We start from the raw sequence: 16,141 nt of genomic DNA on the forward strand, positions 1-16,141 counted from the left end.
TTTAGAAAAGGAAAGGAAAAAGATATTAACGCAATTTCACTTTTACAGTATTTTTCAACCCTGAACAGATGGAAATAATACCTGTCTCCAAGTCCATTTAGCAAACTATCTGAAATGGTCCTGCTCATCCGACTCATTGTTGAGTTTTACAGCTTGGGGTGACAGGCAAGTTGAAAGCATTTGCGGCAGACAAAAGCCCAGCTCCCCCGTTCTGCCTGTATATGTCAAAGACACAGTTGGTGGTTGTGTTTGGGTCATGTGTTCCCTGTATAAAAACAGCTAATTAGGAAAAAGAGCCCTCTGTTCCCTGGCCCCTCCCCCAACCACAGGGGCCAGCTCTATATATCTTATAACTCCCACACGGTCCTGGTAGCTGTGAATGGTGCGGGGTTTGTATGTCCGAGTAGCAGGCTGACCGTCACAATGATCGTGTGGAATATCACAGTGATCCCGCGGGGGACTCTATCACCTCTTCCCAGAACAGCCTCTTTCAAAGGTAGTTGACTCCTTTCTTCTCCTTAATTCCTTTTCACTGAAAGAACCTATGCGGTGAACTAAAGTAGCCAGACTCTCTTTCTTTGCTGCAAGCAGCACTTTTTAGCAAAATTAGTCAGCAAAGGTAGGGTAGCAGACAATGAACTCTTCATTCTAATGGGGCTGAGGAAATTAGAGGTTCTATTTAAAAAAAGCAACAACAACATATTTTCAGTTGACTGCTCTGATTTTAGTTCGTAGGATACCTGGATCCCAAGTCAGTGCAGGTGCCTTTACCTTTCACTATGGGTTTTTACCACATGCCCCTGTTTCACTGTTAGGAACATCCGGAAGGCAGCAATAGTTCCTGGAAGTGCTTCAGCAGGAAATGCTGTGAAAGGCTGCCTCGGGTTTGACGGTTAAGGGGGCAGGGCTACATATCATTTCCCAGGTTTTCACCTTTTTACACACTTGCTTTCTGGCCTAGCATCAAAGCTCACCCACTCGGGCAGGGCCGGGGAGGCCACATGGGAGCAACTCCCAGGCCAAGTGGCCATGACGGACGGAGCCTCCAGACTGCTTCTCAATGTTTAGATGTCCTGGCCTGGCTCTCTTACCCAGAACCTGCTAAATTGCAGAATCTTGACATTCAAAATGTCTCTCAGGCCCCCGCCAAGCACCAGGAGGCAGGAATTGCTTTCCCTGTATTCGGGAGAAGAAGCAGAGACCCAGAGAGGAGAGGGGGCTTGCCCAGGATGCACAGCAAACTGAGCTGAGCTCCCCCAGTGGATCTATCCCATGCTAGAGCCACACTGCCAAGGCCTCTTCTAACTTTCTTCAGCTGAATAGTAATAAGAAAAGGAAAGTAACATTTATTCAGGGCCTAGTGTACACTAGACATAACATTAGGCACTTTCTCATTTAATTCTCACAACAACTTATGAGGTCCACTATTACTGCCCTCAATATAACAGACAAGGAAGCCGTGATAGAACATGAAGCAAACGCAGGATAATGCTACTCTTTATAACAAATGTGTAGGAAGCACATAGAACCATTTAATTCTCACATCAACTCTGCAAGGCAGATAATAATAGGTACCTTTTTACTGAGTTGGAGAATTTTCTTGCCCAAAATCAATATGGCAAGTGGCAGAGCTCTGTTTCAAAATCAGATCTGCATGACCACAAAACCCATGCTTTTTCAATTACCACAATTAAGACAAATATCCTGGGCTCAGATGCATGGCACAAAAAGGCTAGACAAATTTGTTTACCCCTCATAGGTGGTTTTTCTAAAACCATATTGATAGAGTAAAAAAATTTTTAAGCTATGAGAGAAAAGAACAATAATTAGACTATCATGCGTAATAAGAGATGCCAGAAGACAATGGAATAATATCTTTTAAGTGCTGAGAACAAAGAACTGTCAACCATTATTCAAGAGTGAGGGCAAAGCAAAGACATATTCAGTTATACAAAAACTAAGAGAACTATATGGCACCCATAGAACTTCACATAAAAAAAAATTAAAGGATGGATTTCAATAAGAAGAAAAATAAAACCATAGCTAAGGTCTGGGATACAAGAAACAACAATATTCTAGTTATTGTTGTTGTTTAACAAAAGTGTAGTGGTTTAAAACAGTATTATGCTTACAGATTCTATGGGTCAGGAATTTGGACAGGGTCCAGCGGGGATGGCTTGTCTCTGTTCTGTGATGTCTGGGACCTCAGAGGGGAAGACTCAAAAGCTGGAGCTCATCGACGGCTGGAGGCTGGCATCCTCTGGAAGCTTCTTCCCTCACGTGTCTTGTGCCTGAGCTGGGATGACTTGAACACTAGGACTGCCGATTGGAGTGTGTTCAAGTGGCCTCTCCATGTGGCTCAATTTCCTCACAACACAGTGGCCCCTGACCAGTTGAACCTCTCACATGGAAGCTTAGGCCCCATGAGTGAGTGTGCTGAGGGGGGAGCTGCATTGCCTTTATGACCCAATCTCAGAAGTGAAAGTTTCATTCCCCCTTACTCTGTTGATCAAAGCAGTCACAAACCTACCAAGATTGAAGGAAGTGCATAGACACCCCCCAACAATTTTCCCAGGAAGGAGTGTCAAATAATTTGGGAGCCCTGTTTTAAGATGAGAGAAATTTTAAAATATATAAGACAATTTAATTAACTTTTGGTTGTAATTTAAAAACTAATTTGTGTGTGTTTCAAAAAGGTAAAACCAGATTCCAGGGAACAATAAAACACAGGGTAGTGGGGAGAGAATCTTTAAGGAATAGTTAATGCATGCTAAGGTCTTTGTCTTGAAATACTAAATAAATGTAGACTTTGTTGAAAAAAATTTATAGTTTGGATTTAATAGATGTTTGGATATATGATCATCACTGAAAGAATAGAATCATAAGTTACCAAAGAAAAATGGAAAAATGTGAAAACTTAAATGGCAAGAATTGAGAAGATAAAAGAAGCTTAGAAGAAGGATCGTAAACTCAAAATATGAAACAGGATGCTAGAAATAAGATCAAATAATAACCACAGTAAATGAAAAGGTCTCTTCCCTCAAAAAACATCAGGCATAAATGGCAACGTTTACTAAACTTTTAAGAAGAATAAAATCCTTAGTTTATGAAAATGAGCACGAAAACAAAAGAAGGAAAGCTGTACAATTAATTTTATGAAGCTAATATAATCTCAGTTGCAAAATCTTGGAAGAGCTGTAGAGGAAAAGAAAATTATGACTCAACCACACATAAATATAGATGAAAACATTCTAAATAAAATACTAGCAGATCAAATCCAGGGCAAATTTTTTTTAAATCATGGTTAATGAGGCCTATGCCAAGAATTCAAGTATGATTCAAAGTCAGAAAATTACTAATTAACATACTGCATTAACAAATTAAAAGAGAAAAATCATATGATCATCTCTATAGATACAAAGGAAAAAATATTTGATACAGTTCAGCTTTCAAGTATAATTTTTAAAAACTCTTGGCAAACTAAGAATAGAAGGGAATTTATTTAATATGTTAAAGAGCATTCAAAAATCTGCAGAAAACAATATACTAAGTGGTGAAACTTTAGAAGTTTTCCCATTCCCGTCATGAATAAGACACAAATGCCTTCTAATGCTGTTTCTGATAGATACGTACTGGAGGTCCTAGCCAATGCAATAAGAAAAGGAAATGAAATATAAGAATTGGAAAGGAAAACACAAAATTGTCTTTATTTATAGACATGTCATGATGGCTGACAAGAAAAAGAGAATCTACAAACTAATAGAACAAATAAGAATTCAGGCAGGTTACTGAATTCAGTTTTTTAAAAATTATTGACATTCTTACCATTAACTAGAAAATATCTATCTCTATGTATCTATGTATCTATATCTATATATCCCATTCACAATAGCAACAGAAATGTGCCCATAAAAAAATTCCAACAAAAATTATTTTAAGACCTTCAAGGAAAAAAATTTAAAAATATTACTGAAATATACCCTGTTCATATCTGGAAAAGGATATGCCCTTCAAATATATAAATCAATTGGAATTTCCATCTGGTTCTTAACTTTTTCTTCCTTTGATTTTGAAAATCTGATGTTAAAATTCACATAGAAAAGCAAAAGGCTGAGAATAGTAAAGGCATTTTGAAAGTAATGAAGAACAGGTATAGGAACTTGCTTACCTGATATTCAGGTTTATTAAGGAGTAAGATGATGTGGTCATCTAACAGTGCTAGACAAAGAGTAGTGAAACAGCAGAGATGCCCAAGACAGACTGACATGAAACTTGTCTTTACCTCATCAAATTCTTGCCTTTCTGTCTCAACAAGAGGATTGTACAGATGATCTGTGTGACAGAGATATGGCATTAAAAATCAGTGGACAAAGGTTCTGGGACACGCATTTTAGGATAAATAAAATAAAATTAGACCCCTTCCCTAGAAACAATTTTCCCCTTCTGAAAAGAAACATCTAAATGAAAAAAAAAAAAAACTTAAAACCTTTTAGAAGAAAATATGGATGATAAGTTTATGACTTCGGAATAGTAAATTATTTCTTTAAAAAAGTACCAAAAAGGATAAATCATAAGGAAAATATTGGCAAAGTTGACTGCACTCAGATTTTAAACTTCTGTTTAATAAGCACAACATAGACGAAATTAAAAGATAAAAGCCACAGAGGGAATTCCCTGGACGTCCAGTGGTTAGAACTCCACACTTTCACTGCCGAGGGCCTGGGTTCGATTCCTGGTCAGGGAACTAAGATCCTACAAGTTGCATGGCGTGGCCAAAAAAACAAAAAGCCACAGAAAGGGGGAAGATATTTTGCAATGCATATAACGAACAAAGTATTAATATCCAGAATATATGATAAATCCCTCTAAATACATTTTTAAAAGACAAATACCCCAGTAGAAAAATGGGCAAAGAATATGAATAGACAGTTCACAGAAGAGGAAATTCAAATGGGCAATATCATATGAAAAGAGGTGGACCTTTCTAGTAATTAGGGTACTGCAACTTATAAAGACAATAACATTTCATACCCTTCAGATGGCAAATACTGTATTTCCTACACTACCAGTAAGGATGTAGAAGATTTTGGTGAGCAATTTGGCACTATCTCGTTAAGACTTAAGATGCAGGTGCTCTTGGACCCCGTGATTCCACCTCTGGTCCTAGACCCCGGTATTTTTTGTACCTAGGCAACAGGTACAAAAAATATTCATTAGAGCCAGTTTCCAACAGTGAAAAATGTAAATAACCTAAATTCCATCGACAGGAGAATGGACAAATAAATCGTGGTATAGTCACACAATGGCCATTAAACAAGACCTACATGTGTCAGTGTGGATAGATCTAAAAACACCCAAAGTATCAAGTGCAGGTTGTAGAATACTCTGTAAAGTATGGTACCATTTCTATCAAGTTTGAAAATAAAAAACAATATCATGTGTTTTTATGGATATATAAATATATGTAGTAACAGTATAGAAATGCATGTAAACAATAAATACCAGATTCGAGGCAGTGATTACATCAGGGCATGAACACAGGAAGCAGAGAAGTAGGATTAAGGAAGGGAACACAGGGGGTTCATTTTTATCTTCAATTTAAAAATATGATTCAAATATGGTAAAATGTTAAAATATTATAAAGCTTGGTGTTGAGTACACTGGTGTTCATTTTAAAATTCATTTTTGTTTTGGCCATGCTGTGCAGCACACGGGATCTTAGTTCCCCAACCAGGGATCAAACCCCTGCCCCCTGCATTGGAAGCACAGAGTCCTAACCCCTGACCACCAGCGAATTCCCTTAAAATTCTTTATACTTTTCCATATGTTTGAAATTTTTCATAAGAAAAAAGAAATGCTTTGATTCTATAAGATGCCATTAACTATGTTACCATATAACAACAACAATCTCCTTTTGTCTCTATCCTAGTACCTTTTTCCATAACTGGCTCTAATGCTCAATAGCTCTGTAACTTTAGGCAAGTGGTTTAAAATCTTCTGAGACTTCATTTCCCCCATGTGTTAACTGAAGATAATAATACCTCCTTGGGACTTCCCTGGTGGCGCAGTGGTTAAGAATCTGCCTGCCAATGCAGGGGACATGGGTTCGAGCCCTGGTTCAGGAAGATCCCACATGCTGCGGAGCAACTAAGCCCGCAAGCCACAACTACTGAGCCTGCACTCTAGAGCCCGCGAGCCACAACTACTGAGCCTGTGTGCCACCACTACTGAAGCCCACGCACCTAGAGTCCGTGCTCCACAACAAGAGAAGCCACCGCAACAAAGAGTAGCCCCCGGTCGCCCCAACTAGAGAAAGCCCGCGTGCAGCAACAAAGACCCAATGCAGCCAAAATATAAATAAATAAAATTAAAAAAAAACCCTTCATAGTGTTGTTGGAAAATTAAAAGGGCTTAGCACAGAGCATATGGTAAGTGGTCAGTGCTTGCTCATTTGATTCATTCATCCAACAAATAACCATTGAGCCTCTACTGTGCCTGGCACTGTTCTAGACACCGGGTATAGAACAGTGGGGAAAAAAAAAAACAGATAAAAATCCCTGCATTTATGGAGCTTACAATCTAGTGTAGGGAGGCACGTGATAAAGATAAATAAGTTCAGTATATAGTATAGCAGATGGTGTTAAGTGCTAAGGGAAGAAATAAAGCAGGAATGTTAGCTATAATTGCCTCTCTCCTGTCTGTCTTTGATGTTTCTCTTTTCCTCTCCCTCTCTCCCTCCCCTGCCTCCTTCTCCTCTCCCTCTCATCAGTCTTTGTGTACCCTGGCACTGAACTGTTTGTTACCTAATAATCTTAAGGACTGATTTTTGCTAAGGACACTGTAGCTTTTGTGGAGTCAGTGACTGAGCTTTAAGTTTCCTTTGTACTCAGAGCACTTTGCACAATAGTAATAAGCAAGCAGCAGTAGCTCTACAAACTCTCCTTGTTTGAAAGATGATTGAAAATTATCAGACCAATTGGGTAACTGATCAGAGTCATTAGGAAGAGAGCTTGAAACCCCAAATCCACACTTCCCCTGGAGTACTGGCCTCCAAACCCAGCTCTGATGTTTTCTAACAGTGTGGTCTTAGGCAAGTGTCTTCACCTCAGATCTTGTTTCTTTATCTATTAGACAGGGGTGCTGTATAGGTGATCCAAGGTGCCTGTCTGTGCTAAAACTACTAAACCCATTTTTATTATCTAGGGTTTTCCATTCTAATTCGGTTTCATAGTGTCTTTCTTTCTATCCTTATTGACTTAGAGCCACATCTCAGCAAATACTTCTTCATTTTGGAGACCTTTTCCTTTTAGGGATTTGATGCTATCTTTTGACTTCTTTGACTCTATGAACAAAGCAGTCACATCACAGGGTGTTAGAACATTAATAGCAAAAGGGACCTTAGTTACTATTTATTAAGCATCTAGTACATACTTTTCCTCATTATGGCACTTCTGTAAAATAGGTTTGACTGTTTCCCTTTTAGAGAGCCGTATTGCACGATTGAAGAACAACTTCAGAATCAGACAGTCTTGGATTCAAATCCCATGTCTGCCACTTAATAATTGTGTGACATTGGACAGTTACTTTCCTCCTCTAAGTCTCTGTTTCCTCCTTTGCAGAGGGAGGGTATCGCTCATCTCAGATGGTTGTGATGGGGATGAAATGCAATAATAAATCTGCAGCAGTTAACCCCGTGGCGGCCGCAGAGCAAGGGCTCAGTAAATGGCTGGTTTTATTTTTAACATTTTCGAGGAGCAGCTCATCCAAGGTCCCAGTTACTAAGTGGCAGAGCTGGAGCTCAACCCGGGCAGTTTGATCCAGCCCCAGGCAGTTACCCACAGTGCTGTACCTCCTCAGCGGTTCACAGGACTCATTTTGGGGAAGGAGATGGAAAGTTTAGTCTTGGAAGTCTGCATTTCACAATGACTCAAAAAAACCCTGAACCTTGCTGAATTCCAAGTGGGGTCAAAAAACGGACACAGCACCCTGGAGATGGAGGAAAAATGTGAAGAAAGTGCAGGACAGGGGACATGGGCATGGAGCTCTGTGGGCACAAGCATCATAGGTGGCGGCAGGCTCCGGAGAGAGGGGGTATTGGTGTAGATGTGCGTGACCTGCAGGGCATCCAGTGGCCTCAGAGTTAAGCCAGGGATTCTCTTCTGTAACATTTCTGAAGCAAAAGAATCTATCTATCTGAAATGAAGTGTGTGTGTGTGTGTGCACGCGCGTGTGCACACAAAGAAGCCAGGTGCAACTTAAAAAGGAGAAAATTAATAAATTCCACCAAAGAGGAGTCATCCAAAAGCCCCCAACTGGCCCTCATCACCTTTTTTCTGAGACCTGAAAAGGCATAGACCCCAACTCAAATGGCCCTTCTGGGGACCATGTCCTTTATTTTCCCCATCTGTGCTGTGAGGAGACTGGACCAGATGATCTGTAGGGGAAACGGGAACGGATTTTTGGAGCCAGAGCAAACTGAGGCCGATCCCTACTAAATTCCAATGGAGAGACTCATTTCCATGTGTGTAAGAGGATAATACCACCTATCTCACAGTCTGGTGAAAGGATGAGACCTGTGTTAAGTGCTTAGCAGAGTTCTTGGCACATAGTAAGCATTCAATAAATGGGAGGTGCGTTGACAATGATGTTGATGACAATAATAGTGGTGTTGATGAGGATGCTAGGATCACAAGATAATAAATAATGCCAGAGTCTCATAAGGCTTCTAAAAAAAGCAAACTCGAGGGAAATAGGAAGAGGAGGAGGGCAGCTTGTAAATAGTCAGTGAGACGTTTTGGACACTTCATGGGACAGCAGGATGTCCATGTGGAGATGTCCCTTTGAGAGGTGGAAACATGGGACTAAGAGATGAAGGCTTGGCCTCTCTGACACTGGCATCCGTGAGGTCTTCATGACAGCAGACATGAAAGCCCCTTCCATATGTGGATCTTCCACTGTCCATGGTGGCAGCATGACGTGCAAGAAAAGATGGTTTGGGGGACTTCCCTGGTGGTCCAGTGGCTAAGACAGCACTCCCAATGCAGGGGGCCCGGGTTCAATCCCTCGTCAGGCAACTAGATCCCACATGCCTTGACTAAGAGTTTGCCTGCCACAACTAAAGATCCCTCATGCCACAATGAAGATCCCGCAGGCCGCAACTAAGACCCGGAACAGCCAAATAATAAATAAATAAATAAATAAATATTTTTTTAAAAAGATGGTTTTGAAGTAATGTACTGTGTCATCTTGCACAAGTACTTGACTTTGCAAAACAGGAGTAAGAGCACCTGCCTTACAAGGTGGTGGTAGATATTAAATTAGAGAATATAATACTTTGAGCACAAAGACTGGCACATGGGAAAAATCTTTTAAAATGATTGTTCACATCCCTTTTTATGAAGTAATCTACTCTAAATTTAAAATGAAGAATACTGCTTGAGGATACCAAATCTTTTCAATTTAATACCTTTTGTAACAACCATGTGCTAAACGGAAGTCTCAGAAACATTTAAGGAAATAATTCAGTTGTTGCTAATTTAAAATGTCAATTATGCTCCTGGAATTATGTTGTGTACATTGGTAGACACCAGTGAGTTAGAAGGCGAAGTCCCTGCCATGACTATCCTTAAGTCCAGTCGGGGAAATAAGATAAACTTGTGGAAGAGAGAAAAATGCAAGACACTATGTCAAGCAATGCTGAACAAAGTGAGGGGTGCCCAGACGAGGATGGCGCCAGTGCGAATGTGAGAGCTCAGGCGCGTTTCGACAGATGGCTCAATAGGTGCCATTTTTGATGATGTCCTATTAATAAATCGAGCAAGGAAAAGACTCACTTGCCACAGTGTTAATGACACTTACCTTACGCTAAACACCAGGCTAGGTGAGGAGACGACAAAGGAGAGCAACCTCTGACCGCTAGGTGATCCGTAACTGAGAGGGAATGAGGGTCCAGGACAGAGGGTCAGAGCACCGTGTGACGTGTTATCGACCAGGCTGAGGGCCACACCTGAGCCGACATGACTTACCTTTCTGTTTGGATCTTCTCTCACCAGGGTCTTTTCACCTAATTCACTTGATGTTTGATGACTATGTGCTCTACCTGTTAGAATCCCTGCACTCCCAGGAGCGCGCCAGTGAGCTCATGCGAGCCATGAGGGGAGAAGGAAGCACCGGTAAGCCGGCACCTCACTGGGAATCGTCCTCCTTGTCAATTTGACTTGTATCCTTACTTCTGTGCTCTGTGTTTCTTTAGCTCCGCATCCCGAAGAATTTAGTTATGGTGAACAAGTCAAATGGTGGGAAACCAATAATGTCTTTTTCTTCTTGAGAGTGGGCATGTGTGTACGTGGGAATTCCCTTGCATGCCACCACGGTGATGGGAAACCATCAGAGGTTTTAAGCAGAGGCGTGACATGACACAGATTAGAAAGAATATTTGCTTTTGAAAAGTCCCTTCAGGACAACTTGCCTTGACCTTTGGCTCTAAGCACCCACCCTTTCTCTACCCATAGCAGAAGTCCGAGAGGAGATTATCTTGACGGAGGCTGCCCCACCAACCCCTTCACCAGTGCCATCGTTTTCTCCAGCAAAATCTGCCACGTCCGTGGAAGTGCCACCTCCCTCCTCCCCTGTCAGCAACCCATCCCCTGAGTACACTGGCCTCAGCACTACAGGTAATGAACAGTCCCTCAAAGGCTTTGAGTGGGGAGTTGATGTTTAAAGCCAGAGCTTTCTGGAAAAACATTCTCCCTCCAGCCCCCTCCCAAAACAATGCCAAAATCTGAGTGTCCTCCTGGATTTATGGATGACTTGCAGTTATCCATTTATTCGTTCATATGTATTCCTTATGCTTCTGTTTTCAAGTTGGCAGATTAAGTCCATGATAAAATCTCCACCCACCCCCCCCACAAAAAAATAAGTCACTAAAACGATATAAAACACAGAACACAGCCATTCTTGAAAACAAGAAAGGGAGCCCTCCATGAGCCAGAAACTGAGAGGCGTCTCTGGAAAGTGGGGAGACAGGAAGTCATATGCTAAGCCATGGTAGCCAGAATCAAGGCAGGGGCAATAATGGAGGTTCAAGCTAATGCCGCAGGGTCCCCAAGGAAGGGGAGAGTCCATCTGGTTGGAGACCTCACAAAGGAGGGGATTTGAGCTGAAACTTGATTTTAACTGACAAAGGTACTACAGAAGGGCCTCTGGGGAGAGGACAGTGTGTGCAAATGCACAGGGCAGGAAGTATGGGGCCTTTTCGGGGAATGGGAAAGTGGTTAAAATGTAGGTGGTCATGAAGAAGTGTTACAAGCCTGGAAAGGTAAGTTGGGGTCACATCCTGCAGGATCTTGCATGCCGAGACAAGGTTTGAAAATGGAAGAAATGTTACAAGGATAATAATAGCTAGTTACTAGTGTCTAAATGTTGCCTTACCATGTACAAAGGACCCTCGTGTAATTGTCTCACTTAATATTCACAGTAACACTGCAAGGTAACTATTGTTCCATTTTATGGAGGAGGAAAAGTAAAGGGTGGAGAAGGGTTAAATTCCTGGTCCCAGGCACCACAGTCAGCAGTTACCATAAACAAATTGATTCATTCAGTCATTCAGCAAATGTCCTTGCTCTCAAGACTTGTGGAAATGATACACTGGATGTGGAATCTGCAGTTAAGTGTTAGCTAATATATAATAATAAATAGAGTGCGTGTGTGCGCACGTGTGTGTGTGTGTGTGCACACGTGTGTGTTTGTGTGCACCTCCACGGTTTTTCACATGGTTGCTGTGGGGATTAGATGAGGTAAGAAAAGCCAAAGTGCTTTGTTAACAGTGCACTGCTATCCAGATAGAAGGGGTTACTGTTAGGAGTGCCTATAAGATGAGGGCTGCAGCCAAGAGGGGTATAGGAGTTCAGAGGGAGGAGCAGACCCTTTCCATCCCACCGGAACCCGGGCAGGCAGGAGGTGAGTCTTCAGGAGAGAGGTGAGACTCAAAGGCAGCCTTAAAAGATGAGAAGGACTCAGCTAACCGAGGAGTGAGCACACAGGAACCAAAGGCAGAAACAACCTTCTGCTAGATGGCCCTGGGTGAGGGTGGGGCAGGTGAACAGACCAGACTGTGGAGTGGAGAGCTTGGTTAAGACTGTGCTAATTAATTCATTATCTTCTATTCCCTCATTTACCCAAGTACCAAATCTGGAAATCAGCTCTCCTCTCCCTCAGCTCTTCCTGTATTAGCTAGGATAGGCTAAGTTACTGTAACAGATAGACCCAAACATGGATGGCGTTAACACAATGGAAATCTATTTCATGCAGGGTGTTTCAGTCAGAGAGGAGGCTCTCTTTAATGCAACCATTTAGAGACACGTGTTCCTTCAATATGAGGCTCCACCGTACCCCAGGGCAGTGGTTCTCAAAGTGTGGTCCGTGGGCCAGAAGTATCAGCATCACCTGGGAACTTGGTGGAAATGCTCATTACCAGAGCCCACGGCAGGCCTACTGAATCAGAAACTCTAGGGTGGGGCCCAACCATTTGCTCAAGAAGCCTCCAGGTGATTCTGAGACTGACTAGTTTGAGGACCACTGCCTTAGGGCTTTGTCAAGTCTGCAACCAGTTAATGGAAATGGAGAGTGGGTCTGGAGGAGGAAGACCCACTCGGAAAAGCCCTGGCCTGAAGCTGGCAGATGTCACTTCCACTTAGATTCCATCAGCGAGGACTTAAGTCACATGGCCTCATGTAACTGTAAAGAGAGGCGGGGAAATGTAGGATAGGGTTCCCAGGCAGGGAAGGGGAAACAGATATGGGAGAGACAGCTGGCATTCTCCTCCACACCTCCCAAGGCCAGTTGTTCTAACACAAATCTTGACCCACCCTTTCCTTCCCAGCCCACTGCTGCCATCTGGTTCAGGCCTTCCCCACCTCTCATGGGCATCCACAGTGACTCTCAAGCTGGGTATCCTCCAGGTTAGAATCTTCCTCCAGCCCCTCATAGCGTGGGCTTAGTTATATCCCAGTTCTAATTAGAATACACTGGGAACTAAATTATGTAGTTTTGAAGATCAAATAGGATGAGATTGTCGTATTTAGGTGCTATCTTTTATCTGCTCATTCACTCACACGTCCATCCATTTATTCATTTATCTAATAAATATTTCTCAAGTGGTTTCTGTGAGCTAAACACTTCAAAAGCTGGTGATACAAACAAGTGAATCGTGGTCCCTGCCCCTGGGAGTTTATTGTGAGAGGTTAGGGTTCTGATGAGCAAGATGGCAGTTACAATATAATGTCATGAGTGCTGAGTTGGGAGAAAGGTCAGAGTGTTAGGGAGCACAAAGCAGGGCTTCCAGCCTCTATTTGGAGGGTCTGGTGGGGGGCCAAATAATGAGAGAAAAGGTATTCCAAGCAGAGGAAGTAAGTAGTACAGAGGCCTGGAGGCAAGAGAGCATGTCATTTTCCAAGAGCCTTTTGATTAATTCTTTCACTAAAGTTTCCAGAACCAGAGCTACTCAGAGAGGGAGTGAACAGATGCTTAAGAGCCTATAAGGTGCCTGCCCTCTTTTGCACGTTGCCAGGGGCAGAAACGTGCCAACAAACCCAGTGGCCCTTTGTCAGAGACAGCTCAGGAGACTGGGTTCTTCAGAGCAGTGATGAAAAAAAGCAGGGTTGTCAACAACTGGCATTAGATGGAGCGGTGATTTCACTTTGGGTCCACAGCTGGAGAGTCCTTCTCTTCTGTGGAAATTCACATGTGAGCATCCCTGCATTTGTTTACATAGATGCACCTCAAATCGCATTTAGTTTTCTACTTGGAGCAGAAAGAACTTGACCGCCTTCCACCTCCCTCCCATGTTCTCTCCCTAGTGGGTTGCTGTAGTTCCTGCTTAGAAGGCTCCGGAAGGAAAGTACAGAACAACGTTATTCGCTGAAAATAAAAAGGGAAAAGAACTTAAGCACTGTTCACAGCTCTGCAGCTGCTCAGGGGTCCATCGGAGACTGGAATTGGGGGTCTCCTGCCTCACTAAGGAAGGAAGGGCAGTGAGAGCAGCTAGGAGCCACTTACCTGAATAATCCTGCCCACGTACTCCCACCACCGCCCAGCAGACACACATGTCAGTCAGTCAGTGATAACATCCTTACTTCTAAAATAAACAGGGAAATTATGCAAATGAAACAGTTCTGCATTATGAAGCAGAAATAATTTGAGTGGAACCTTTCTTCCAATGTAGCAACAGATCAAACAAGGGGACACTAAGGAAATAAGGGGAAGGAGGAGTGCGAAGGAAAGATTTCTAGGATCTCATCATCATTCTCAGCCAGCTAGTGGGTCTGCTGCTGGCTTTCTTTGTAGCAATTTGGAGGCCTCATGGTATGGCAGGTGTGATAGTCAGAGGCACAGGAATATCATAAATGTGTACAGAGATTTCTATGCAATGTGTTCAGGAGTCGTAAAAGTAGCTTCTTAGAAAAACAAATGTGAAACAGGTTCTCTTCAGATGAGTGTAGCCTTTGAAGATTTTGACACATTCCAGCTTTGTTCTCAGATATCTCCAGGGGGCATTAAAAATGTTATCCTGTATAAAACTATCTGTAATATTTTTCTCAAGTACCACTTTTGAAATACTCCATTGCTAAATTGGACTGGACCTTGGCATGCATTGTGGGTCTTGGAGGGAACATAAACATAATTTCCTGACAACATGTATGGTTTTATAGCTATTACAATATAAAGCACAAATTATCCATGATATACACCTAAATCTTAGGAAATCTATTATAGATTCTTAAGTTTCTATAGGCTTCTTAAGTTTGGGAATTTGTGCAGTTTTTTATTGAATAATGTTGTAAATTGGAGAACAATTATTATACATTTTATAAAATGCATTTGCCATGTTTTTTTTTTAAAGTTAACTCAGCATACGGTTTTCATGACCAGCTAATTTTTATTTCCATCTTTAAATTATTGCTTGATTTGTATACCATTACTTTCCAAGAAGTATCTAAAGTGGTTAACAATTAAAAAAAAAAAGCAAAACCAATTTTTTAAAAAGGACCCAAACCAGGAAGCAAGAAATAGAAAAGTAGAGAAGATTAAACAAAACAAAACAACTCCTGGCTGAAACAGCTTATTAACACCTTAAATGAAATTTTATGTGATCTAGTGACTTTGTTGGGCTTCTAGGACTCTGAATATCATTGCTCAGATGATATACATGTTATCAAGTTTAGCTCATTGAGAGTCAGGGACAATCAGGTATCTGCAGCTCTTCCACATAGCAGTGTCTCACTGTTGATGGACACTTCCCCATTTTTCAGCTGTGAAAAAGAGAACAGTATTATGTCTGTTTGGTGAGCACAAAGAGAAAATTAATTCATTGCACATAACCTTTTGGGAACCTTTGACACAAGGACTAGTGAATACAAAGTAGTGTGAGAATGAGTTATGACTCACTAGGAAAACAGCCACCCATCTGTATCTGTATCTGGTTCTCTGTCCATACCTGTATGTATTTCTAAATATGTTTTAGGATGGTATTTATTAATTGTTTTTAAAAGTCAGAGGGAAAAGGAAAGGCATATCAAGCACCCCAAACCACCTGATGCATGGCCAGTTTTGATTGGCTATGTCAGAGTCTGTGGCAATGCCATGAGAAGAGACTGGGTAAAAGGTTCCATTTCAACAGATTTCCACAAGGTAGAATCTGGCCCATGTATCCTTTTTTTTCTAATGTTGTGGGCTTGCCACCTTCCTCCTGGCCCAGCAAGTGCAGAAACCCTAGCTTTCTTTAAGGAAAACTGGTGCTTCTCCTCTTCAGGAGCATGGCAGGTGGTTCCAAACAGAGCAACCCACTTCACAGGACACTGGGCTGCAATTCTTTAATGTCTTTTAAAGCAAAACGTTAAGATCCCACTCTGTCCAAGTCAGGCCCCCGAAGGGTTCTAAGACCTCGTTTATGATGTCATTTTAAGTATTCCCTCCTTCAGCACTGACAATAAAAGTTAACTATTAAACTTATGTTTTCAACTTCCCACCATGGGTTCCCTGCAACACAAAGCCAGCAAATTAAATCATTGAGATGCTAGGATGCCTAAAGAAATATAAAGGCAAATTCCTCATAAATAGCCCTAACTGTAGAACATCTGGCCTG

General features: G+C 41.8%; 1 protein-coding gene across 2 annotated transcripts in view; it reads left to right on the plus strand.

The window, feature by feature from the left end:
* The window catches only part of RFX4 (regulatory factor X4), a 165,852-nt gene that overhangs the window by 131,928 nt on the left and 17,783 nt on the right, over positions 1-16,141 (plus strand). The window contains exons 14-15 of one of the 2 annotated variants that reach the window (XM_036865920.1): positions 10,053-10,172; positions 10,512-10,673. In XM_036865920.1, the coding sequence (XP_036721815.1) occupies positions 10,053-10,172; positions 10,512-10,673 (282 nt within the window). The remainder of the gene's footprint in view (positions 1-10,052; positions 10,173-10,511; positions 10,674-16,141) is intronic. The other variant, XM_036865921.1, reaches the window with a different exon arrangement.

The sequence above is a fragment of the Balaenoptera musculus genome, chromosome 10, assembly GCF_009873245.2.
Source record: "Balaenoptera musculus isolate JJ_BM4_2016_0621 chromosome 10, mBalMus1.pri.v3, whole genome shotgun sequence".
Lineage (NCBI taxonomy): Eukaryota > Metazoa > Chordata > Mammalia > Artiodactyla > Balaenopteridae > Balaenoptera > Balaenoptera musculus.